Here is a 27,653-nt window from a genome sequence, read left to right as displayed (position 1 = left end):
AATCCCATAGCACATCAGGAGAAGGCAGAGAAAATATACTAAAGGATAAAAACACCTGGCATGAGAGTACACTCGGTATCCTAACACAACAAAGTCCAAGAGTAAAATTGTTTTGTGTGCCAGTCGTGTTGATGCTCAGGAGACTGATAATCCAAAACGGAAACCAGAGTGAAGAGAAATCCAGGGGAAGGGAATCACCCTCTGAAGCAAGGAACTCTATCCTTTTGGAACTGTTTGTGTTGGAGTTACACATTTTCTTTTTGAACATTTATACATCACTCAAGGCCAAAGACATTTTCCCTTTTCACTTTAGAGGAGTGTTGTTAGAATGTGAGAGTCACAATAGAACTTTGGACACAGGACGTTTTGTGTTGGACATTCTGACTGCTGACAGATCCTTAGTTTTGGTTTTAGGTAGGGAAACTAGTGCATTGCGAGAGAGGCATTTCCCAACCCGCTTTTATTTTAATAAGTCTTTGACCAAAACTATGAACCACTTGTGTCTGAGTTTCATTCCTGACACCTCACAGTTCCTTTGCCATACTATTGACGGTTTATTTTTTCTTGTTCCACTGTCCCTTCTGGCTCTACGAGTTCTTCGCTCGGCTACCTCAGTTCACCTCTTTTGCTCTGGTTCAGCATGTGCTAGCCGTCAATGTTCTCCTGATTGCTTCCTTTTTGGCTAGGCTGCGCTCTTTGTCTTCCTCAGTGGTGGTAGGTTTGATATCTGTCATCCTGTGAGCACTAGGCATTGGCCTCACTTCTTGGGTTTCTCCTGTAGGTCAGACAGCTGGATACTGTCTCTCTAACCTACCTCTTTGTCAGCTGATACCTCATCTAGCCCAAAGCAGTCGAAGCCACCAGCTTTACCTCTCTGCAGGACTTTCAAAAGGCTGTAGTGCTGCAGGTCCGTTCAGCTGGCCGCTGTCAGGTGAAACATACTTCACAGGTTTTGCTCCACAGTGTTGAAATGGAAAAAATACTTGCGCTGTTCTTTCATCTCTCTTACAAGTCATCCCCCTTCCATTAGATTAGGGGACTATTGCTCACCTGGTTCTTAACTGAGCATATACATTTATTCCATATTATTTAACTGATGTCACCTATTCTACATCCAATATTCTTAAACATACATTAGCAAAATAAGACATGTGGGTACCTCCCACAAATGTCCAGCTTGGATTACTTTAAACAACTTTAATTTTATATCTAATTTATTTTAAAATACCATTGATTATTTTAGATTACCCTAAATTATCATGGGTGAACTCACAATAAACTGCTTTTAAATGAGTCGAATCATGCATTATATTTACATTTCATTTCAAACAGTGCAATCATCATGGGAGCCACCTTAAAGATTAGCATTAGACCGCATGTCAATATATGAACTAGTTCCCAAAACGAACCCTCAAATTTACATTTTAAAATTAATCTTTGCCACTTTGCAGCATCCTTTAGAAGTAACAGAAATAAATCAATGACTGGAGTCCTGACATTGTTCAGCTGACAATACTTCCTATCTGAAAGTGAACCAAGGCTACATTGTATCACTGCTTTACACAGTAGATGTTCTAACTGAAATGACAACTGTATCTCAGTCACTCATTCTCAAAACTCCAGAAAGAGAGTGAGATAGCATATGGACCATTACAGACCTGTCCATTTCAGTTATATTGCCTACTGTGCACTGATAAAGTATCGGCCTGTATTCACAGAACTACTGTGCAGTGTCGCAATATTGCATGTTCACTTTGAGACACAGTAGCCAAAGCTAAACAATTTCAGGTTTGCAGTCCTCCCATCTATTTTGTTACTTTGCAACGATTGATACATTGTGCAAAGATTAATACTAAAAAGGCTATCATAGCCCACAAAAGAAGTAACTTTGAAGGTTCATTTTGTGGCATTAACCACCATTTCCAAGGGCTGGAACGGGGGTAACAGCCCAGCAGCCCGAGTTATAGGCCAGAGCGAAGTGAGGGCCTATAACGAGGGCACCTGGCCGCTAACCCCGTTCCAGCCCTGAGAAAGCGTGGTTGACGTCATTTGCACCTCTCCCAAGTGCTGGGACAGGGCTAATGAAAAGTATTTTCATTCCGTGAATGTGGCGCCTCGTGGAGTCTCATTCGCGGAAGGAAAATGCTACTCGGAAATGGCCACCATGGAAAGGGAAGATGGAGCCCCTCTTCCCTTTCCATGGCAGCCGTCGGGAGCAGTAAGGAAGGTGTGGCTGTGGCAGCGAAAAGAGTTAAGTGGGGGGTAGAAACATAAAAAATAAAAAGGGAATGGAGGGTGGGACGGTAAAATAGCGGCTGGGGAAACCGGCCATCAAGCGGCTTGGAACGTGGGCTGAGATCACCGGTTCCAGCCCGCGTTCCTTGCCCCGATTGGCTGGCTACCCAAAGCAGGGTGCTAATGGGGACTAATTTAAATATAGAAAAAAGGACAAAGGCTAGCTAGTCATCAATGTGGCTGCACCCCCCCAACATCCACTATGTGGTATTGTTGACAACGTGTGCAATTGTATTCAAGTGTCTAATATATTGGGTTAAGACAGTCCAAAATAATGTTCTTCGTGCTGTTGAGCTTCACAAGTTTTACTCTGGTTTATTATTTACAAAGTAAGTGCAGGTGCAACGATTGCCAATGCATTTCAGACCCTCAAAAGTCCTTCTTCAGGGCACAAAACGGTCATCTGATCATTTACAACAAAAGACAATTACAGTGTCATCCCCCAATCCCATGAGACAGGAAGAAAAGTTCATTGAAATAACCATGGGTAGCCATAAATCATTCCACATAACCTGAAAATCCCAAAAATGATGATCATCAAAACGGTCGTAAATGAGAACGAGATAATCAATGTGTTTTTTAATACATAAACATCACACGAATGAGAATCAAACATCTGCAATAGCCAATAGGAACATCCCAGCCAAGGTCATCCCAAGAATCCAGTTGAGTTGAGTGTATCAGTGCAAGTAAACATCGCGTAAAATGAGTGAATGAGTAATATGACATGTTCATTTGGCCACAAGACGTACAAAGAACGAAAACACAACATGTAGAGAAAACACTCAGTCAGGAACTGTTGAGAGCAGTATTGTGTGTACGTTAAATCAAGTACATTCCAGTTGCGAGGTAAGTGAGTTCAAGAATAAACACACAAGCTCAAACAAAGTCGGTATGTTGAAAACCAAAGTATATGTATAACATAAAGTGCTTTCCAGTAGTGCATTAAGAAAATACCAAAAATGTTGCTCACGCTTAAACTCAATACCTATGCTCAAACACAGAATATCACAAACTAGAAGCAAAAAGCGTGCATTGGTCAGATGCACGATTGCATGCTGTGCTTGCGTGGTTGCCATAAGCGATTAGAATCTGTAAGGAAGTTAGGCATGCTTGGCATAGTGCACTGTTAATATTATCGCTAATTGTGTTAAGTGCTTAATGTCCGTGAGCAAACGGATCATAAAATGGAAATGGATGTCTGACCTGCATCACTGATCCGTATCGGGAGCCTGCCTGACCTGTAGTGACGGGGGGAGTCGCTGATCTGCAAAATAACGTCCATAATACGACACAGTGTCGAGCTCAAATAAACAATGCAAGAAATGGTCGAGTTCTAAACTTAACAAAAATAGAGAGCTCATACCGTGAGGCGTTTGGGAAGACTAGTGTCCAGCACTTTGTGTGGATTGTCACGGCGCTGCGGGAGGAACATAGCAGTGGCTTTATGCGCCCTGCTTATTGTAAACTGGGTTGTTACTATGGTAACCAAAGTACCAATGCCGAAGCAACTGTTCTTTGCTGCAATATCGCAAACCGTTCATTTTGTGGAGTTAAGCACCTGTTCCAAGGGCTGGAACGGGGGAGGGGGGCTAACAGCCCAGCAGCCCGAGCAAAGTGAGGGCCTATAATGAGGGCACCGGGCCGTTACCCTGTTTCAGCCCTTGAAAAGGGTGGTTAACACCATTAGCCCCCGTCCCAAGGGCTGGTAGGGTCTAATTAAAAGTATTTTGGTTCTGTGAACGGGGCGCCTTGTGGCGTCTCATTCGCGGAAATGGCCACCATGGAAAGGGAAGATGGAGCACCTCTTCCCTTTCCATGGCAGCCGTTGGGAGCAGAGAGGAAGCAACAGCTGCGGCAGCAGCGAAAAGAGCTAAGTTGGGCGTAGAAATATAAAAATAAATAAGGGAACGAAGGCTGGGGGGGGGGGGAGATGGTGGCAGGGGAAACCGGCCGTCAGGCGGCTTGGGCCGAGATTGCCGGTTTCAGCCCGCGTTCCTTGCCATCTGATTGGCTGGCTGACCCAAGCAGGAAATGCACAACACAGAACAATTTGACGGGGAAAAGGTATAGTTTCAACGAGAAGGGTGTGCAGTGAGTCTCTGAACGGCAAGCAGTATGTGACCAAAAGGCTTCCTAATTATTTTTATTTTTTTTATTTGGATTAAAATTGAGTCATCAATTTTTTTTTGCAAAGAAAGTCTTACTTTTCCTCAGCTTAACATACAAAAGAATAGTTTATGCCGTTTACAGTTTAAAAAGTTATGGAAATTCCACTCTCCGGGAGGACCTCTGTCAAGAACTTCACTAGTGCAATTATGTGTTTAATTTTTTGTCCAGCCATAAAAAACAACCGCCAGCTTTTAACCTCCGCAAGTGCGAAATCCGAAAAGGGAGGTCTGAAGTGTTTTGAACGCAGCTCTTTCAAAGCTGGGCACGATGCCATTGTTAGGCAGAAACCTGTGCAGTTCCCTTAGGGACCACTGCAAAATATTTAAGACTACAGGTGTTGGCAGTAAACCCACTTGGTAGCAGTCTGTACCACCCAGATTTACCTGGTAGCTGTGGCTGAGCAGTCAGACTTCCCTCGAGAAGAGTTAGGCAGTATGCAAAGTATACTCAATAGGCACTCAAATACAATAATACAAGCAAACACTGACCAGAGCTTTGGTATCAAAGTATATAATTATTTATTTAAAAACACACAGTTGAAACACTCCAGCACTCTTATTGTAAAATATTCTAAACACAGTTACTATTAGGATATATACACCCCTTTTTCCCTATTAAAAAATCACAGTAAAACACCACTTATTTTCATACAGAGGTGAGCGCTTAACTAGATTGCACTCTAATAAGTTTGTGAAAAAGGGAGGGAAAAAGACAGAATAAGAAGAGGTACACCACTCTACGATTCCAGAACACTGTTAGCAAGGCAGAGAGCAAAAAGTCACTGGTTAGCCAAAGTCCAAAGGCTGGGCCCACTCTTAGAGAGAGCAGAGCACAAATGCGCCCAAGATCACACAGTTACACTAGTCTTAGAAAGTCTTGCAGAGGGTTCAGAAAAGCGTTTAGAGAGGCTTAGAAAAGTTTAGCCAAGGTGTACCAGGCTAACCCAGGTTTGAAAGCCGTGGGCTAAATCTACCCCGTACAGTCGGTAGCAAGGGAAGCCAGCCGGGACACGGTACCTTAAGTGGGAAGGATCCTCCAGCGGTGGCAGTTGTTCCTGGTAGTGGGTGCAAGTTGCGTCGTCGTCCAGGGGAAGAGAAAATCTCGACTTGGAGGAAAGATGAAGGTCGTTACACTACCAAGGCAGAAACCAGCCACGGAGTGTTCCGGTTAAAGGGGGTACCTTGGTTTCGCGGTCGTGGTAAAACATGGTATCCCGGTTGCCGGGGTGCTTGGCACGGGCAAGGCGGCCACGAGATACGTCGGGAAGCGAAAAGACGGTGAAACTGGTTATCCCCACCAGTTAAAGGAAGAAGACTCTCCGGCGGGAGATCTCCTCTGTCGTTGGGGAAAAAGTGGTGAGACGGTCCAGCAGGGCTCCACCGGTCGTGGTGTCGAAGCAGGTCGGCTCAGCTTCTCCCTCGTCGGATTCTTAGGTCCTGTGGCGACTTCTGAAGTTCCAGTCCCCAAAGCCCTGCTTTTATGCAGCAAACCCCCATTCACTCAGCCTAGCTGTCACTCAAACATGCTAAGTGGTGAGCCGGCCGGCTCACCACTTGGGCCAATCAGGACGGAGTGCGACTTGAGTTGCCTAGGCAACTCAGTCCAGGGTGCCTAAATTCCCCTCCACCCCTCCTAAGTACCCCAGACACAGTGGCACCACTTTGGAGGGCTTCTGTGGAGAAGCCCGCCAAAAAGTGGAACAAAGGGCTCGACTTGGGTTGGAGTCACAGAAGAGAACACAAACGCCATTTTAGAATCAAGTTTTGGCAAAAAATACCAACCGGAGAATTAATATTAATTAACCCTTTAAGTGCCATGGGTATTTCTCCCCAGTGCCAGAGCCTTTTTTGGTGATTTTGGTATGTGGCCATTCAATGGCTTGTCACTTTTTTGTTACATGCGATATCTCGGCCAAATTTGGCTCCTTTTTTTCCCACATGTAGGCGGTCCTAACGCCACCCAGGAATCCCAGGTTGCTGTAGGGGGGTGAGAGAAAATAAGGAAAAAGTGCAAAAATGTTGGGGTTTTTCAAAAAATGCCAATAAAATGATGTACAAAGAAGCCTGTGGTTTTTTCCTTGTAAGAGCTAGGAACAAATGGTTTGCTGTGCTGAGTTCCCCAATGTGTTGGCTTTCAGGAACAGGTTGAGTGGAAATGGAAAAACATTATTTTGATGTGGTTATCAACCGTTTTGTGAGAGGTAGGCGATTTTTGCCATTTTTTCCAATTGGACATGCATGGACGGAATGGAAGAAAAGGGCAGGAAAGCCAAATTGGAGGACAGAAAGGCATATATTTCTGAAAAGTAGACAAAATTCCAAGTTTAGGAAGGGGTGATTTGCATAGGTCAGGCAACAATTAGGTAGGGGAAACTGCCATCGAATGGGGGAAAAGCAGGAAAATGACTGAAAAAAAAGGTATGTGTTGGACATGGTTGGCTTGGTACGGCAATGGCTTCTATGAATTTTGAGAAAAGCAATGCTCCGCTACATTCCCCCGTCTCTTGCAGTTTGGAGAGCATACCATTTTTGTAGTGTTTTTACAAAACAAGCAATACCACAAGCCAAACACTGAGCCATGGTACACAGGAGTTTTACGCTCACGGCCTGACCAGACGCACTTAGCATGTGTAAATTGGGAAAACCAATGTGGTGAGGAACGGCAGCCATACATTTTTTGAAAGAGCACAGGCAGACCTTTTCAAGGGTAGGTGACTTGTGCAGGTTACAAAAGTGTATGGTGGCTAAAGCAGCGACTAAATGTAGGTCACATTTGGGAAAAGAAAGGGTTGTGAGAGTATGGGCACCAGCAAATGGGTCAAAACGTTATGAAAACCACACAAACACAACACATGGCCTACCGTCCCGCATTCCCACAGGTTTCCCGATGAAAACGGTACCCCACATGTGTGGGCGCACCTACCTGGCCGCCAAGGGGAAAGCCTAAAACACAAGTAACCCCAAGTCTGTTTTCAGAGGGAAATCTCAGACATTCTGCCAACCGGCACAACGTACAGATATGGGCCTCGGGTGTCCAAGCGACTGAGGAAAACAGGGAACCCCATGCATTTCCGAAAAGAGGACACCCGTGGGAATCCGCAAACGTATGATTTGCGCACATCGCCCCAGATTTTTTTTACCCAGACAGCCCCGCAAAGTCCGAAATGTCGGGAAAAAAACACTTTTTCTGCACATTTCGCTCGACGCACCCATCGAAACATGCCCCAAACAACACATGGCCTACCGTCACGCGTTCCCACAGGTGTCCCGATGAAAAGGGTACCTCACATGTGTGGGTGCACCTACCTGGCCGCCATGGGGAAAGCCTAAAACACAAGTAACCCCAAGTCTGTTTTCAGAGGGAAATCTCAGCCATTCTGCCGACCGGCACAAAATACAGATATGGGCCTCGGGTGTCCAAGCCACCAAGGAAAACAGGGAGCCCCATGCATTTCCGAAAAGAGGACACCCGTGGGAATCCGCAGAGGTATGATTGGCGCACATCGCCCCAGAATTTATTAACCAGACACCCCCGCAAAGTCTGGGGCACATTTCAGACTTTGCGGGGGTGTCTGGGTAATAAATTCTGGGGCGATGTGCGCAAATCATACCTCTGCGGATTCCCACGGGTGTCCTCTTTTCAGAAATGCATGGGGCTCCCTGTTTTCCTTGGTGGCTTGGACACCCGAGGCCCATATCTGTATGTTGTGCCGGTCGGCAGAATGGCTGAGATTCCCCTCTGCAAACAGACTGGGGGTTGCTTGCGTTTTCGGCTTGCCCCTTGCCAGCCAGGTAGGTGCATGTGAGGTACCGTTTTCATCGGGACACCTGTGGAAACGCGTGACGGTAGGCCATGTGTTGTTGGGGGCGTGTTTCGATGGGTGCGTCGAGCGAAATGTGTGGAAAAAGCGTTTTTTTCCCCACATTTCGGACTTTGCGGAGCTGTCTGGGTAAAAAATTCTGGGGCGATGTGCGCAAATCATACCTCTGCAGATTCCCACGGGTGTCCTCTTTTCGAAAATGCATGGGGTTCCCCGTTTTCCTCGGTGGCTTGGACACCAGAGGCCCATATCTGTACGTTGTGCCGGTCGGCAGAATGGCTGAGATTTCCCTCTGAAAACAGACTTGGGGTTACTTGTGTTTTAGGCTTTCCCCTTGGCGGCCAGGTAGGTGCACCCACACATGTGAGGTACCGTTTTCATCGGGACACCTGTGGGAACGCGTGACGGTAGGCCATGTGTTGTTGGGGCGTGTTTCGATGGGTGCGTCAAGCGAAAAGTGCGGAAAAAGCGTTTTTTTCCCCACATTTCGGACTTTGCAGGGCTGTCGGGGTAATAAATTCTGGGCCGATGTGCGCAAATCATACCTCTGCGGATTCCCACGGGTGTCCTCTTTTCGGAAATGCATGGGGGTTCCTGTTTTTCTTGGTGGCTGAAGCACCCCAGGCCTAAATCTGTCGGTTGCCTCCCCAAACCCTTTGGGGGGGATAGCAGTGTTTTAGGCTTTCCCCTTGGCGGCCAGGTAGGTGCACCCACACATGTGAGGTACCGTTTTCATCGGGACACCTGTGGGAATGCGTGACGGTAGGCCATGTGTTGTTGGGGGCGTGTTTCGATGGGTGTGTCGAGCGAAATGTGCGAAAAATGCGTTTTTTTTCCCCACATTTCGGACTTTGCGGGGGTGTCTGGGTAATAAATTCTGGGGCGATGTGCGCAAATCATACCTCTGCAGATTCCCACGGGTGTCCTCTTTTCGGAAATGCATGGGGTTCCCTGTTTTCCTCGGTGGCTGGGACACCTGAGGCCCATATCTGTATGTTGTGCCGGTCGGCAGAATGGCTGAGATTCCCCTCTGCAAACAGACTGGGGGGTTGCTTGCGTTTTCGGCTTGCCCCTTGCCAGCCAGGTAGGTGCACCAACGCATGTGAGGTACCGTTTTCATCGGGACACCTGTGGGAACGCGGGACGGTAGGCCATGTGTTGTTGGGGGCGTGTTTCGATGGGTGCGTCGAGCGAAATGTGCGGAAAATGCGTTTTTTTCCCCACATTTCAGATTTAGCGGGGGTGTCTGGGTAATAAATTCTGGGGCGATGTGCGCAAATCATACCTCTGCGGATTCCCACGGGTGTCCTCTTTTCGGAAATGCATGGGGTTCCCTGTTTTCCTCGGTGGCTGGGACACCCGAGGCCCATATCTGTATGTTGTGCCGGTCGGCAGAATGGCTGAGATTCCCCTCTGCAAACAGACTGGGGGTTGCTTGCGTTTTCGGCTTGCCCCTTGCCAGCCAGGTAGGTGCACCCACGCATGTGAGGTACCGTTTTCATCGGGACACCTGTGGGAACGCGGGACGGTAGGCCATGTGTTGTTGGGGGCGTGTTTCGATGGGTGCGTCGAGCGAAATGTGCGGAAAATGCGTTTTCTTCCCCACATTTCGGACTTAGCGGGGGTGTCTGGGTAATAAATTCTGGGGCGATGTGCGCAAATCATACCTCTGCGGATTCCCACGGGTGTCCTCTTTTCGGAAATGCATGGGGTTCCCTGTTTTCCTCGGTGGCTTGGACACCCGAGGCCCATATCTGTATGTTGTGCCGGTCGGCAGAATGGCTGAGATTCCCCTCTGCAAACAGACTGGGGGTTGCTTGCGTTTTCGGCTTGCCCCTTGCCAGCCAGGTAGGTGCACCCACACATGCGAGGTATCTTTTTCGTCGGGACACCTGTGGGAACACAAGAAGGTATGACATCTGCTGTTGGCGACGTGTTTCTGTGAGTGGACACAGGGAAATGTCTCTGAAATTGGCCGGAAATGAAGACAATTCTCAGACATTTCGCTCTGGCCACCCACCGAAACACACCGCCAACAACACGTGGCCTACCTTCCCGTGTCCCCACACGTGTCCCGATGAAAACGGTACCTCACATGTGTGGGTGCACCTACCGGGGGCGCAAAAGGAAAAGGGTAACCGACTGGGAACCCCAAGCCATTCGCCACTGCCCATTTTGTTCATGTGGGCAACCTACAGATTTGGGCCTAGGGTGTCGCAGCCAGCAAGGGAAACAGGGAACCCCATGCATTTCCCAAAAGAGGACACCCGTGGGAATCCACAGAGGTCTGCCTTGCGCAAATTGCCCCAGTTTTTATTAGCCACAATCCCCGACAAAGTGTGATATTTGGTGGGGAAAAAACACAATGTTCACTTTGTCTGGGGTTCTGGGTAATAAATTCTGGCCCGCTTCGCGCAAATCAGACCTCTGTGCTTTCCCACGGGTGTCCTCTTTTGGGAAATGCATGGGGTTCCCTGTTTTCCTTGCTGGCTTGGACACCCTAGGCCCAAATCTGTAGGTTGCCCACATGAACAAATTGTGATGTGACGAAAGGCTTGGGGTTACCAGCGGGTTACCCTTTTTTTACTTTTGCGCCCCCGGTAGGTGCACCCACACATGCGAGGTACCTTTTTCGTCGGGACACCTGTGGGAACACGAGAAGGTATGACATCTGCTGTTGGCGACGTGTTTCGGTGAGTGGACACAGGGAAATGTCTCTGAAATTGGCCGGAAATGAAGACAATTCTCAGACATTTCGCTCTGGCCACCCACCGAAACACACCGCCAACAACACGTGGCCTACCTTCCCGCATCCCCACACGTGTCCCGATGAAAACGGTACCTCACATGTGTGGGTGCACCTACCGGGGGCGCAAAAGGAAAAGAGTAACCGACTGGGAACCCCAAGCCATTCGCCACTGCCCATTTTGTTCATGTGGGCAACCTACAGATTTGGGCCTAGGGTGTGGAAGCCAGCAAGGAAAACAGGGAACCCCATGCATTTCCCAAAAGAGGACACCCGTGGGAATCCACAGAGGTCTGACTTATGCAAATCGGCCCAGAATGTAATACCCAGAACCACCAGCAAAGACCCACATGGGAGAAGGGTGCCCAAGGCCAGGGATATTACCGCCGACTTTGCTGGAGCCCTGGCTGCCCTGCGTTACAGCTTCTCCCCACCAAGGAGTCTCGGCAGTGTGCCAATACCTCCCCGAAGGGAAAAGCTGTAATGCAGCCCAGCCGCAACTCCAGGACAGTTGGAGGTGATCTGCCCAGACGGGCCATTCCCACCCACACCACCAACAATCCAGTCCCAGTCTCACCCACCCCACTGACAGTGGGCCCTAACCATAGAATAATAAAAAACAGTACTCGCATAACGTTGCAGCTGCTCGGGTAGAAAAAGCTGTAAACAAAACAAAGAACATGTGTTACCTACGGTCACACCAGCAAAATGTAGCCCTCCCAGGGGGCAGATAAGGGGGGGGCTGTCCTGCACTCCTCCCTGGGCTCAGGCGTCCGTTCCTAGGAGCAGATATCTGGTCCCAGGAAGGGCTGCATGACTTGGCACCCACTCCGTTGCGGGTGGGGGGGAGGGGGTCAACGCCCCATCCCATTAGAAAATTCCCTGACCCTTTGGGGTGCCCCACCGCCCCCCCCCCCCCCCCCCAAAAAAGCGTTCCACCATTTTCATTTTTTTCCTTTGGTAACCCAACTCCCCTTGGTGCAGAGGGTCACATTGGTGTGCCAATCTGGCACCTGGGTGCCCAAACCTTACTGCCCCACCCACTGGGGGGGCCTGTCCCACCATTTTTGGGGGCCCTCTCCCCCCTCACCCCAAATGGCTGGCGGGGGCACCTCATGCAGGCCTCCCCAGGCCTCCTACAAACAGCTGCGTGAGGTACACCCCACATCCATTTGGGGTGGGGGGGAGAGGGCCACCACAAAAGGTGGGGCAGGACCCCCAATAGATGGGGCAGTAGGGTTTGGGCACCCTGGGGGCAGATAGCCACACTAATGTGGCCATCTGCACCAAGCGAAGTTGGGTAAACAAAAACAAATATACAAAATCACAGGTTGCTTTTTAGGGGGGGGCTGAGGGGCACCCTAAATTGGCAGCGAATGATGTACTGCAACGGGGGGTGGCCCTCAGCCCCCCCCACCCCAAATGGAGGGCCCCACCTCATGCAACCCTCCCTGGGGTCAGATGCCCCTTCCTAGGAGCAGATATCTGCCCGCAGGGAGGGTTGCATGAGGTGGGGCCCTCCATTTGGGGTGGGGGGGGGGGGTTGAGGGCCACCCCCCATTGCGGTACATCATTTGCTGCCAATTTAGGGTGGCCCTCAGCCCCCCCTAAAAAGCAGCCTGTGATTTTGTATATTTTGTTTTGTTTACCCAACTTCGCTTGGTGCAGATGGGCACATTAGTGTGGCTATCTGCCCCCAGGGTGCCCAAACCCTACTGCCCCATCTATTGGGGGTCCTGCCCCACCTTTTGTGGTGGCCCTCTCCCCCCCACCCCAAATGGGTGGCAGGGACACCTCATGCAGGCCTCCCTGGGCCTCCTACAAACGGCTGCGTGAGGTACACCCCACCTCCATTTGGGGTGAGGGGGGAGAGGGCCACCCCAAAAGGTGGGGCAGGACCCCCAATAGATGGGGCAGTAGGGTTTGGGCACCCTGGGGGCAGATAGCCACACTAATGTGGCCATCTGCACCAAGCGAAGTTGGGTAAACAAAAAACAAAATACAAATTCATAGGCTGCTTTTTAGGGGGGGCTGAGAGCCACCCTAAATTGGCAGCGAATGATGTACTGCAACGGAGGGTGGCCCTCAGCCCCCCCACCCCAAATGGAGGGCCCCACCTCATGCAACCCTCCCTGGGGGCCCTCCTTCCTGGCGGCAGATAGGGGGGCCCCACCTCTTGGATCCCTCCCTGGGGTCAGATGCCCCTTCCTAGGATCGCGTGCCCTGCGCCCGATCCGTGACCAGCAATGCCTCATATGTGGTGTCCTTGGAAAGGGGAGAAAGTCCCCTTTCCAGGGACACCACTTTTTGATCAATCCCTGGTGGTCCAGTGGGCCCCAGGGCCCCAAACCCCCTCCCACCTCCCCTCGATTTTTTTTTGCTTTTATTTATTTTTATTTTCACCCCTGGGGGCAGTGATTATCTGCCCCCAGGGGTCTCTGGCGCTGTGGCCCCATGCCTTGGGGCCACAGGGGTAGGGGGGCCGCTTACCTAGTAAGCAGCCCACCCTCCCCTTGCGTCACAAATGGATCTTCATTGATCCACTGGCATTGCTGCCCGCGGTTCGCGCGCCCTGTGCCCGATCCGCGGGCAGCAATGCCTCATATGTGGTGTCCTTGGAAAGGGGAGAAAGTCCCCTTTCCAGGGACCCCACTTTTGTTCCATCCCTGGTGGTCCAGTGGGCCCCAGGGTCCCAAAACCCCTCCCACCTCCCTCCATCCCTCGATTTTTTTTTTGGTGTTTTTATTTTTTTATTTTCACCCCTGGGGGCAGTGATTATCTGCCCCCAGGGGTCTCTGGCGCTGTGGCCCCATGCCTTGGGGCCACTGGGGGAGGGGGGCCGCTTACCTAGTAAGCAGCCCCCCCTCGCCCTGCGTCACAAATGGATCTGCATTGATCCACTGGCATTGCTGCCTGCGGATCGCGCGCCCTGCGCCCGATCCGGGGGCAGCAATGCCTCATATGTGGTGTCCTTGGAAAGGGGAGAAAGTCCCCTTTCCAAGGACACCACTTTTTGATCCATCCCTGGTGGTCCAGTGGGCCCCAGGGCCCCAAACCCCCTCCTACCACCCACCTCCCCTCGATTTTTTGTTATGTTGGTTTTATTTTATTTTCACCCCTGGGGGCAGTGATTATCTGCCCCCAGGGGTCTCTGGCGCTGTGGCCCCATGCCTTGGGGCCACTGGGGGAGGGGGGCCACTTACCTAGTAAGCAGCCCCCTCCTCCCCCTGCGTCACAAACGGATCTGTATTGATCCGGTGGCATTGCTGCCCGCGGATCGCGCGCCCTGCGCCCTTTTATCAACATGTCAAGGGGAATGTCCTTTTCTAAGCATATATATTATCTACTGCTTCTCTCCATTTTGGCAGCGTTATGTTGTTAGACTTCAAATCTGAAGTTCTTAGTATGTCTAGTGCCGGAATGTTATCTTCGCTGTTCAATTTTCGGTAAGTGTGAAGGGTTTTTCACATGACAATTGACTGTAAAGATTGCAGGCCTAGCTCATAGCATATTTGTGGCATGGGTTTTGAGTGTGGGAGAGCGAGGATTTTCCACCAAAAGATGGCCTCGAGTTGTATCCATATTGCTTGGTCCATGTTGATCAAGGATTCTCCTCCATATGATATGGCCGTCGCTTTTTGTTTGTAAAACGCTAGGACAGGCTGGAGTGAAAATTTGGCAAATTTTCAGTGGATTGTTAGACCCTGTCTGGCCAAGGCTTTGGCTTTTGATTTCAAATGGAGTACCCAGGGGAGTTCGCTCGTGGATTGATTAATCCAGATTCCTAGATATTTGTAGGTTACGACCAGTTCCAGTTTTTGTTTTTGAAGGTAGAATACGGGGAGTTTCTGTTTCTTTTGTGTTTTCCGGGTTAACGTCATGATTTTCGTTTTTTTAATGTTTGACAGTTCGTTGTGATCCATATAGTCTAGCATATTATTAAGAACCATTTGCAGACCTCGAGGTGTTTTTACTAGAAGTATGATGTTGTCAGCATATATTAAGAATGGTACAGCTTTGGTGTTGAGTTTAGGAAGGATTATGCTGAGTGTATGGATGCTTTGCTCGTAATCAGGCGTAAACAGATTAAATAATGTAGCAGCAAGTAGGCATCCTTGCTTTAAGCCGTGTCATGTGTTGATTTCATTGGTTACAATTCCGTCGGACGACATTCTCACCTGTATTTTGGTGTTAGAGTAGAGAATCTTTATCAGCTCTAGTATATCTTTGGGGAAGCCCCACAGCTCCAATTTCGCCCATAGGAGATCTTGGTTGATTTTATCAAATGCAATGCTTAAATCCACATATGCAACGTATGTTTGGATTCTTGACTTGTCGGCTTTGTGTTTCAATGGATTCATTATTAGCAGATTGATGCCCGTACCTACGTTTCAAACGAATCCGGTTTGACGTACCGCCTGATGGTTTGTCTGCTTCAACCAGGCACGTAGCTTTGTTAAAAGATGATTGGCGAATATTTTCCCCAAAGGGTCCAGTAAGGCCAGAGGACGGTAATTAACTGGATCTTTTGTTGAGCCCTGTTTGTATATGGGGATTATTGTTGCCAGTTGCCATGATGCTGGTATTCTTTTGATGCGATTGATTAGATCGATGATTGCTCCACAAAAGGCAGCCCAGATTTTTGGAATCTTTTTGAGGGTCGCATTTGATAGGCTGTCGGGGCCGGGAGCCCTCGATGCATTGAGTTTCTGAATCAAGTTTCCAAGGTCTTTGATCTTGTAGGTGATTTTCCATCTCATTTCATTTGAGGTTGGTATTTTTTCCGTGAATTCCATGATTGGTGTTCTTTCTTTATATAACTCCGTGAAGTAGGTAATCCAGGCGGCTTCCGGGACATCAACTATCATGGAATCCTTTGAGCTCGAGTTTGGTTTTAGCAGCACCCACAAGCGTTGGGTATTGTTGTTTTTAAGAATGTCCATCATGTTTTTGGTTTTTTCTTGTATCATTTTTGCATTTTTTAACCTATTTTTGTTTAGCTAAATGTATTTTATTTTTTTTTTATTAGGGGGGGTCGTATTGGGCTTTCTTCACAGTAATTTTCTTTTCTTTTTTTTCGGCGATCGACTTGTTCTAGGTATATTTGTGCATAGGGAGTTGGTGATCTTTCGGGACGATCATCAATTTGAACTCTGAATTCTTAAATGTTTGCGTCAGATTTTTGTTTTGTCTTGAGATATCTTGAGACGGTTCATTCTTGGATTCAACGTCATAGCTGGAATGTTTATTCTTCCTGGACAGGAGCCATTTAATTCCCATGTACACTTCAAAATGTATTGATCGCTGAAAGTGCTGAATATGTTTACCACGTCCTTGATTGATTTAGAGATTCCTTTTGTTGCGTAAAAGTAATCTACTATTGACTTCTTATTTCCATACGACCAGGTTGGTGTGGGCTTAGCCGTATCTCTGTTTACTGCATCAGGACGATCGAAATTCCAGTTGCTTGTCTCTGTTGACCATCTTTGAGCTCAGTGTTCAAACAGATGTTCTTCTACTTTGTTTCCTTCCTCGTCATAGAGATGGAAGTTGAAATCACCACATATAATATGTTCTATCCGTTCATATTTCTGTGTGATGTTGTCAATTACAGATAGGACTGTATCTATTAAGTAATCATCCTCTTGTTTTCTCGGGTTCCAGTACATGTTCGTTATGCTGAGGTGGTTTGCGGGTGGACAGGGGTACTTTTCGGTCTTTCCTTGCATTGTTGGCAATCGCTTTTTAAGAATCGTGTTTTGAGCCCAACAACCTATGTTTGTGTATTGTATGACTTCGTATGGTAGATCCTGTTTGATAAGAGTGAGAAGTCCAGCCGATGGTCTGCCTATCGTTCTTGTAATTGCAGGGTTCGTCTGTGTGAAATAACCTTCACAGGTTGGGGGCTCTGAGCCATGTCTCTTGAAGACATATACTATTGGCTTGATTCAGGTCAACATGCTCATTATGGAATAAATGGGAGTGTCTCTGTGTGTTCCATGAACAAAGTGTCACCAGTTGTTCATTGTCTATAGTTCGTTGTTATTGTGGCGTTTTGTCATGCGATTCGTTGTAGGTATTTGATGAACCGAAGTCTCGCCAAAAGGGGGTTTAGTTTCATCCCCTCCTATTATGTTCTCCTCTGGTCCGATGATGATGGTCAGAATGGTTGTCAAGGATTTTATTACTTTCGTTATTAATACTCTTGTGTCTGTCTTGGTTCACGCTGCTTTCAAGGCTATCAAAGCTGCTGATTTCTGAATACATTCAACTGCTTCCTTGGTCATTCGAGTAGGAAATATCCACTTGTTTTTGGTCGGTACATTCTTCTGTGGTCAGTTCGAATCCCAGGAGCATTCTCTTTCCTGCAAGATTCAATTTTCCTCAAAGTTTCTGCAGAGTGACAATGGATCCAAATTTTGTCCAGACTTTTGTCATCGATAAATTCAATTATTTTCAGGTCTTTAGTGGTGAGAGTTCTTAGATTGGGTATTGCCTGGAATAGACGGAGCGTGTTGTTTCTGTTCATAATTAATTTCATGTCTCAGTTTAATCTTCTTTCTAATATCAATAGATAGCCCTGAGTCCTTTGGAATGAATCTACAAATTGAGGACAGACTAGAGATGTATTTTGTTCGTTCAAGCTTGTATTTTCTTGATTGTGTCATGCTTGGTCGTCTATCTTTATGCTTTGTTCCTCTGTAGACATCTCTAGTAGCGTTGAGGTTAAAGATTGGTTTACGGAGCTTAGTTCTGCGCCTGAAATTTCTTCGCATGATAGTTATGTGTGATCCTGGAATGGTTTCCTCATAACAGTCTAATATGATCATCGACAACGTGTTTGTTTGTACTTCTTGTCGGTCAGTATTTTCATTCTCATCATGCTCAGATTCCTTTATTGAATATGTTGAGAGGTTAATTTCCTTGGTCGTTGTCTTCTAGTCTCACAGGCTTTGTTGCCGTGTTAATTCGAGGTGGCACTTTTATTTATTTTTTGGCTTGGGGATTTTGATGGTCTTAGGGGTTTGCTTTGGTTTAGTCAATTCTTGTTTCTAAGGGTTGTGCATGCGTGGCTTTTTTATTTTCATTTGCGCTATGGAGCAAATTTCTAAGAAATGCTCTGGAACCTCTGTGTAGTTTTTTGATTTGATTTTTTTGTATTTTTGGTTTTTGTTTGGGGTGAACAACTTTGGTGGTGTTGCTCAAAAATACTATAGTTTTGATTCCCTTTTTTTTGTTTTCCTTTAAACATAGTGCTTTCTGGGTTTTGTCCGACCGTTCAAATGGACATCACTTTTTCCACTTCGCTAGATGGAACATCAGATGTTAAGTCAATTAACATTGTTTCCAGGTCAGGGTTCTTGTTCTCTGTTGGGATTTTGTCTTGATTTAAAAAGGTTGGCTTCTTTGTCTGGTTTATTGTTTGGGTTCCCTTGTCCCTGTATCTGTGTGTAGGTGATTTTGGCGCCTTTACTTCTGCTTGAGTGTTCGTTTTGGACAACGATGTTATGGTAATTAGTGCTTCAATTAGTAGTGCTTTGTCCGTTCTGGTTCTGTCTTGTCTTGCAATGTCACCTAAAAGTTGCTGCCAAGTATAGCTGGTTTCTGCTTCTATAGTAAGGCGTTCTTGAATCTTGGTGCTTAGTGCTTCAAGGCTCTTTTGTTTGGCATAAATTGAGCCTAATAGCATAGTGTGCTCTCTAGAAGATTCAGTGTTCAGTTCTTGTAGCTTTATGTACAGGATCATCGTTTGGGTCGTTACTGCCATCAACATATTTTGTAAATCGACCATGTTGGTCGCAATGGACTCACGATGTTCAACTGTGTTTACAGCGCATGTACATTTGTTTGCATCATTCCTGCATGCCTTCTTGTCTTTGACTATGTCTAAATTCGTCATTTGGTTTGGACTGGTTATTGAGGAGTCCATGGGAGTGCTTGTCTCCATTTTAATGGTGGGTTAGTCAGCTTGGTTTGTTCACCGCTTGTTCTTCCTGTTTATTTCTTGTAGCTCGATCAGGGCTTCAATTTCGGTCAAATCAAGTGATAAGCGCTCCATGCATTTTGCATTAAGGGGAAGGGCTCTCGTCGCATTATGGTAAGATTATCTCGAGCTTTCAAATTGGTTTTTCCATTGCATCTTGGCATTCATGCCTCTCTCTTTTTGTGAGATGGGTCCTGCTGTAGGTATTCGAGCATTTTTTCTCAGGATGTGTTCTTCTGTTGTCTATTATCTTGGCTTCTTCATTGGTTTCCACTGATTCAGATAAGTGTTGATTTTTCTTTGCTGGCCTGTGCTTTAATCAGGGCTGGGGAGCTCATGTTGTTGCCCCTGTGATGGCTTTCATGCGGTACAGTTCGAGGATTTTCTCCTTTCTCAATGGGACATTCAGTTGAGTCTGTGTCGAGGTCTTTGGGACCGGGATTAGTTTGTGCGTTCATCGAATTATTCATGTCATTTAACTGCATGGTGTTGCGGGCCGAAATGCGCATCTCACCCATTATTTTCATTCTCATCTTTTGTGCGGGTGCTTGTTATGTGGTGTTTCTTCATGACTTTCTGGCATGTTTACTGTAACGCATCTCCAGAGCTCTGGATAGCCCGCAAGCTATTTGCCCAGTGGCTGAGTGTTTTCGAGGCAGAGCTCCAAGGCGTTCGGCAACAGACGCGCCTCGGTTCGCAGAGATCTCGCGGTCGCGTGCAGTGTAGGCAGATCTGTCCGTGACGCAGCCGACTATGTTCTTTCCTTTTCTTTCACTCTTCGCAATGGGGCACAGTCAACCCGCATCGCCGGCGGGCGGAATCGAGGACAGATGAGGGGCTGCTGACAAACGAGGTAGGCCGCTAAATACGGAGCAGGGACTGGGGTGGAGGGTGGTCAGGGGCTTGTGGGGTCAAAGGACAGAGTCCTGCAGTCCCCACACGCCTGACACTCGCCCGGAGTAACCGTTTAGAAGTTAGTAGGAGGCGTGTTGCGGCTCAATCAGTTCTTTGCTGGTAGGGATCAAAGGGAGGCTAACAGTTCAGTTGGTTTAGAGACAAATTGCCGACACGGGCAACATGCATGCATTCCTCAGTTTATTTTCTTACCTGCTGGTTCCGGCTTCCGCTTATCCAGCAGACTCCACACTCTACCTCCACACTCCGTGACCCGGTGTGGGTTATGTAGAGTCAGTTAGGCTCCTCCTCAATGGAAACAGAAACAGAAAATGTGGCAACTCCAGCAGACTCCACACTTGGTGTAAAAATACAAACATCATGTGGCCTGTTTTTTTTTCCTTCCAGCTGAGCAGTCAACCGAACAGATATTGTATGACCCTGACATGGACATGTAAGGCAAAACCTTATTGGAAGAATGCACAAAACACCCCCCAATAAAAACAAAGCAAATGTGCCCTTGTCACCCCATTACCGTTGCAACACCGCCCCTGACTATATCTATTTTTTTAACATTGCATAAGGCTTATAAATCTGCTCAACTTGTTTAGAGAGAGCAAGTCAGAAGGAGCATATATGTTCCCTGTTTTGTCACAAAATGTGTTCTCAACGGCAATCTACTTGACTGCCTCCTGACGCATTCCTGTATGGCAGGGGTCTGCAACCTTTGAATCCCCAGATGTTTTGGACTACAACTTCTATCAGCCCCATCCAGCATAGTAAATGATCATGCATGTCGTAGTCCAAAATATCTGGAGATCCACAGGTTGTAGACCATTGCTGTAAAGCATCATCCCATCTACCAGAATACTTTGCCTTTAGGCTGTCCGGTTTTCTTTCACAAGAGATGGATGGTTTACAGCAGTAAATGCTCTGTAAAAGGCGTGTTACAGAAATGCTCTTTACCAGCTCGAAGTCGAATATATCATGATGGAAACACTACTCCCACAGTAATGTGGTAGTCATTTTTCACATAAATATGGGGAACAATGTTTGTCATGCTGTACTCGACTCAATACCAGCTTGTATGTACGGGTGGTGTATACATTATTGAGCCTCTCAAAGCACTTTGGTTTTCAATCACTCTTTGATCTAGTCTGAAATTGAATCGCATCCACTAATAACACCTATGTCCTCTAATGTGCGTGGTGTTGATTTGAATTTTGATTTTTTTAAAATTTATAATGCGCACAGAACAGAATAAACTGTATAGTGGCGCAGAAGACAATCATGAAATAAGAGATATAACAAGTCATACCAAACCCTCATGCTATGGACAGATGTTTATTTGAACAGCAAGGTCTTTAGTGCTCGACGAAACTGAGAAAGCGAGCTCATAGTCCTCACTTCAATGGCAGAGTATTCCACAGCTTTGGGCCAAAGACAGCAAATCCTCTATCGCCCCGTGACTTGTAAACTGAGTAAGGGATAACCAACAGCTGACAATCACTGGAGCTGAGCTGCCTTTCCGGATGATCTAACTGAATTAGCTCCCTCATATATTAGGGGGCGATACCATTTACACACTTGAAGACGATGCTGATACGGTCTTCAATTGAAACCCAGTGCAACTCACGGCAAAATGAAGATACCTGAGCCGTTTTCTTCAACTTAAATATCAATCTGACTGCTGCATTCTGTGCCTTCTAAAATCGTTGAAGCTGTTTAGCAGGAATGCCCATCAATTGGCTATTACAATAGTCTAAGTGGGCACTGGTTAAGGCTCCCACCTTAACCAGTGCCCACTTATGGGAGCCTTATCTTCCGTGGGTATGTAGGAAAGCACTTTACGCAGCAATCTCAAAACAAAATGTACCACTTTAATCTTGGCTCCAACCTGGGCTTCAACCCCAAGGTCCTTCTGCCAGATGCAGCGCACATTTTTGCTTTATATGCGAATTTAAGGTTTTTGCCCAAAAGCAAAGGAATAGGTAAGTTCTTTGCAATATTCAACAAGTGCCTTGGCCCAAACAGAATCAGCTCAGTCTTTGAAGCATTGAGCTGTAAGTGGTTTTTCGACATCCAGCCACTTACTTCTTCCAGGCACTGCCCTTGTCGATTAAGTGCTTCCTCAAAGTTGGCAACTCAAATGAAAATCTGTGTATCATCCATGTACGGGTGAAAATTCAGCCCGTAACGCTTCAGAATTTCCAGAAGGGGTCGGTACACAATTCTGGCTGCTCGACTTTATACATTTCCAAGAGTTTTCTTCAAAGCAGAAAATGTTGTTTCGTAGGCATGTTGAATAGTATGCTAGAAATATATTGTGTGTATTAGCATATTTCTAATATCCTCTCCCATTAACACAGTGCATACAAGAAACCGAATGTTCTCTTGTTTTGGTACTTAAGGACTCTTAGGCTGCCTACGTCGGCTCAGTACTTAATCATTTCTCCGTTTGAGAACGTTTCACTGAAACACATACCAATTCATTTACTGCCTTTCCCCGCTCTTAAAACATTCTGGGCAACCATCAACTTTTCCTGGAAAGCCACTGCAACATTTTAGAAGTCACACATTGGCTTCAAGAAAGAGCTTTAGAAAATGTCAGTAAACGGCCAACCTAACAGAGAAAACTATGTGCAGCTTGAGGGTTGGAGGTTTTAGCCTAGGCAAGGATATCCCCCTTATTAACAAAAAGAGAGCATCGAAATTGGTAATAACGCTTTTTATTTACAGGTATTTATGGGTAAGAAGTAAAATTTTATCCTGGACTGAGACCCAAAAATGCCCTAGAGATAATTTCCAAAGTGGCCCCCATATTGCACATTTTCAGCAAGCCCAACCCTTTTCCTATGAGAACATCTGGAAATAAAATGGGTAACCACACAAAAGGGGCCCAGGGTGCAATCTCCAGAGTTCCCTGTAGGCCAGTCCACCCCTGCTTTGTATCCCATTTCCCCATATAACGAGTTGAGGCAGTGTGAAGTACTTGCAAAAACTCTGAAGTCAAATACCAAATAGTAATAATAGATTATGCTTAACAAAACCCATACATAAAATACAGCTTAGCAAACTTATATTATTTTCGAGCATACTGAAATGGAAATCTCCCCTTTATTTAGTCTGAATAGATGTGTGAAGACGTGAACAACCCATACCCTTGGGAAACTTCCAGGGACGGTGGAGAAGTCAGCTTGTTCCCCTATGAAAAACGCAAGGACGGTGGAGGCGAGGCTACAACACCAAAAGAAAACAGAGAAAAGGAACGTACCACGGCCAGCGCAGAGAAGGGATGGGGGAGCCCACCAAACCGAGACCCAGTTTGCCGTGGCCAGCGGAGCATGACAGAACCTTCCTTGGAGGAATGGCAGGGGCAGCCCATGGAGAGACCAGTTGCCGCCGTACCCGTGAGGGAGGGGGAGTTTGGACAGGGAACGCTGCAGTGCGAACATTGTATCCGCGAGCAGCCGATGCAGTGCCGAGTGGCGGCTCCGTGGCTGTGCGAGCAAGCATGCCGAGGGGTGTTCCAGGGCTCACGGCATGAGGAAGCGGACTGCCGGTCACGGTTGGAGGGATGCCGCGTGTTGAACACAGACCCCGGAGGACGGAGGGAGGGGAAGGCTCGAGCTGAAGGCCGAGCTGCGAAAACACTGTATGGCGGCAGGATGTCCGACCGCGGAGCGGTCGAGGGGAGACCGCAATGCAGTGAGGAAGCACACAGTTCTGATGGCCGGCCACAAAGGAGCATAAAACATAAAGATCTTAAAAAAACAAGGAAATACAAACCATACCTTCCCTCACTCGATACTTACCGGGGCAACGGGAGGGGGTTACTAGACCCAGCCGCAGGAACACATCAGACGCCGTACTCCCAGGAAAAGGGGGGCAGGGCTTAGGAGGGTTCTTATGGTCTGTGGCCAGAAGTAGACGCCGATTGAACAGTTAAGTGCTGCCTATATAAGGAACCTGAAAGTATGACATGGTGTGCTCATTCTTGTTCTCTTCACAGATCGGACCAGACGTGGAGTCAGGAGCTACAGGAAGCACCTGGGCGTATGAGGACTAAGAAGAAAAGGTTGGAAAGAGGTCCTTATGCTGTGCCCTACAGGAGAAACGGAGAAAACTTTGGTCAACAAGTAGAACTTCAAGAAGGAAATTATTTAGAAAGGACTTTGAGTTATTGACTTGGTTGTCAAACTTATTGAGTCTGAATAAAGACAAGCTTTAATTTTCACTTTAACACCGACTGTTTGTCTCATTGTCACAAGATGTTCTTTTTTTTTTCTTTCTTTATGAATTCTGACCCGTTGGGAGGGTAAAGGGTAAGACATTTCAATGAAAGGAAACCGCAGGCCCTTCACAGAGTAAATTGCCTGTCCACCTTGGCTTCACTGTGCCAAAGGGGCATACTGGAATCTGACCTCGCTGTTCTGAGCTCACTTATAACTGCCATTACTGGGTTTGCTGTGTATGTTTAACATATTGAAACTTCTTTCGCTGTGCTAAATGCACCTAATCTGATTTGTCATTACCCTACAAACTCACTATACTGAGCTTACTAGTATCGTACTTTTGTTAAGTGTACTAATTGAACATAATTGAATCTACCATTCCTCCTTCTAAAAACTGTTTAAAAATAGCTGTTCGTTTTTCCCAGTTTAGTAGTAGTCAATTTAATATCTTCAGAAGGATGATGTTGCGAGTTCCTGTCAGGGCTCGAACTTACCACGTGGAGATGGCCAAATGTCAAAGTCAAGTTGTCCACCTGGACTTTAAGAGCTGTAGCCGTTAATTTTGTGAGTACCTGGGCGTTTGATAAGAAAACCTAGAAATGGTGCTTGTACCTGGCCTTTTGATAACAATACTTCGTATATGATAGAAATATCTGCCAAATGATGCGAGTATCTCAGTACCTTATAAATAATAGTACTCCCAGGGTTTGCGATAGCTGGCAAAGGGTAAGGGTACCTGGAACCTGAGGCCAAGTTCATCTATTTGTGATGGCTTTACATCGGTGAAAACTTGCTGTTGCCTGTGCTAGGTGCCAAATGGCCTTTAGCCCCTGATTCCTTGTATTTCTGTTGTTTCTCTGAACATAATGCTGATGCTCCCATTGGTTAGTGTGTGCATTTATTGTAAAAGCTGATCTGTGTATGTCATGATGATTACTGCATACTTTGAGGGCAGAGAACAGGGTTGAGATGGGATGAGTACATCACAGGGGGAAATAGTGAGGAGCATGGTAGGGTAGTGTATTAGTTACTGCTGGTACATTTTAGGATGATTTTGGGCCAGGGGTATGCACACCCCTGCGGTATTAAAATACATGTGCATAGAGGGCGAGATCTATTAGCCTGGGACATGCCACAAAGATGATACTTTGGTGTCATTCCAGACCGCCACACTTTGGAATTGTATGAGTTGGTGCGTGTATGTTTCATGATGTAGTTATTGTCTCAGAGGCGTATGAGCTGTTGGTGGGAAATAAAGCATGCTGCTACAGGTTGCTAGACGTGAGCAGTCTGGGGACAGGTTGGCAATATTGGAGAATTCGAAGAAGCTCCTGGCCTTTTATTTTTTTTTTTTATTTTTTTTTTTACAACTGTCTAAAACCTCTATTTGTATTGTATTCACTTAATAAACGAGCGTTAAAATGCTACTCTTAAATGGTTGGACTTCACCTGCTGTCCTCGCCTACCCTCACATAAGTATTAGGCTTGATAGCTCATTTATTGGGAGAATGGGTATTGCCCGGGATTGATGAAACAATCATTTTATTCAAAATGCCTCACTATTCTGAACGAGTTAAACCTGGTTTTCATGGCAAGCAGGGTTCCTATGTGGTGGGTTGGTTCATTGGGCCTCATTATGAGTTAAGCGATATGGTCCAAAACGGTGGTAATTCAGTGGTATCGCAGTTACCACTGCATTATTTCTGCATTACCACACGACCAAACTACTGGTTTGGAGGTAACACTTAGGGTAAACCTCTTGCAGAATGCTGAAGGTAATTCCACTGCTTTACAGCCAAAAAAGGACAAATCAGTGGAATTACCTGCCGGCAGAATTACCACCAGTGGTAAATTCTGCCGAAATACCCATGGACTACAAGAAATGGGGACTCGCACCGCCTACCACCACTTGGAATATGGTGGTAATTCTGCTGGACCAAGTGGTGATAGCAGTAAATCTGTTTGGTGGTATTTCAGCAGATTTACTGCCGAGATACCAACAAACTTGTAATGAGGCCCATTCTCCTTTATTGTTGCAAGATCTCAGCAGTGCACTTGGATTTTACTGACGTTGTGTTCCCTTTGAGCTACTTCTAATGGAACACTCAGTGAGCACAACATTGCTATTAGTTTTCTAAGGATTTATTTCGAAATACCTGTGATTTACATGTCTGCTAAAATATCGCAACTAACGCTGTGCTTTGGATTGTAATGTTATGTTTCTTCTTTTAGGAACATTGGATTGAAGTAGCCGAACTTTAAAGAGCATCATGTGCGAAGAAAACACAAGAAGCAACTGTTTAAGATAATTTATAAGCTTTAGTTGGATGTTTACATTGTAAAATAAAGTTCAAATGTGCATTTTACCAAAAACTCATAGTGCAACACTGCATTGTTTAAATGATGGCTCACACAAGCAAGAAATTGGTCTGTCAATATGTTCAGTCTTCCCTTCTTTTTATTCAATGTTCAGTATATAACCAAGAATTTTGAAGAACCCTACATTATGTACTTTTCAACATATTAACGAGTGAGACAAACATATTTTTATATTAAAAAAAATAAAGAATAGTTTATTCTTTGGGAGAAGATCTAATCTGATATTTGGAAAAATGGTCATGCCCCTAGTTTGCAGAGTAACAATTCTGCAGTTTGAATATTTTGCTAAAAATAAGTAAATTAAGATGAAAATAAAAAGAAATAAATTAACTTTTCAGACTTGTCCTGTTCTTGGGAGCAACTGTACTTGATTTTTTAGGACGGATCTATTGTGTTTTGAGTAGCACTCTGTAGCGACGAGCCTGAAGTAAATTATGATTCGTTCAGCTGAACCAGTGTTTTTATCTTTCATGTTAGCAATTTCAAATGGATCTGTGTGATTTGTTTGAGCTAATTTGATTCTGGTGGAATTGAGCCAATGTTTTTTTCTTTTTTGGTAGTTTTTGCTGCAAATATATGCTGGGGAGACCCCCCGCAACCTCCCCTCCCAAACACCCAATAGTAATTATTACCCTAAGCCCAACCCCCACATATATTTGTGGCAAAATCGGTCACCCAAAAATTCGATCAAATCCAGCACGATCAAATCAGCTTCGGTCAAATTGGGTAATACGGGTAATACACCCCCTGTAACAACTTTTAAAATAAAATGGGTGCAAAAACTGTGACTAACAAATTGGTAACGAGTATGGGGTCAAGTGCTATGGAACTCCATTAGCCGGTGTAAAAATCTGTTGTGTTCAAATGTGCTCACAGTACGGATGGCTGGACCACATGACAATAGAGGAGAGTATGGGCACCGAGGTAAGATTGTAATTCGGATATGTGGCGTGCAGTTTGCAATAGTGCTGAGGCAATCAGGTTTGCAGCGTTATGACCTCCATTTCAATGACATTAGGTCGCTTCTGAGAAGTGACCTGAAAGATCCTACTATGATTGCATGGGTCAAGAAAACATGTTGGACTTTAAATGATTAATCATGTTATACTTGCCACTTGTCCAGCGCTG

The 27,653-nt window shown here is 46.3% G+C and overlaps 1 protein-coding gene across 2 annotated transcripts in view; it reads left to right on the top strand.

Moving 5' to 3' along the window:
• POLE4 (DNA polymerase epsilon 4, accessory subunit) overlaps window positions 1-26,855 on the top strand; it is a 182,126-nt gene extending 155,271 nt beyond the window's left edge. Inside the window, exon 4 of one of the 2 annotated variants that reach the window (XM_069649674.1) lies at window positions 26,379-26,855. In XM_069649674.1, coding sequence (XP_069505775.1) covers window positions 26,379-26,392 — 14 coding nt within the window. In that variant the 3' untranslated portion in view covers window positions 26,393-26,855. Of the gene's footprint in view, window positions 1-23,923; window positions 24,155-26,378 lie in introns of those variants that run through there. The other variant, XM_069649673.1, reaches the window with a different exon arrangement.
• Window positions 26,856-27,653: the final 798 nt, after the last annotated feature.

This window comes from Ambystoma mexicanum, chromosome 1p (assembly GCF_040938575.1).
Source record: "Ambystoma mexicanum isolate Mex_15411 chromosome 1p, UKY_AmexF1_1, whole genome shotgun sequence".
In the NCBI taxonomy this organism is placed as follows: domain Eukaryota; kingdom Metazoa; phylum Chordata; class Amphibia; order Caudata; family Ambystomatidae; genus Ambystoma; species Ambystoma mexicanum.
This window is presented reverse-complemented; position numbering and strand designations above follow the sequence as displayed.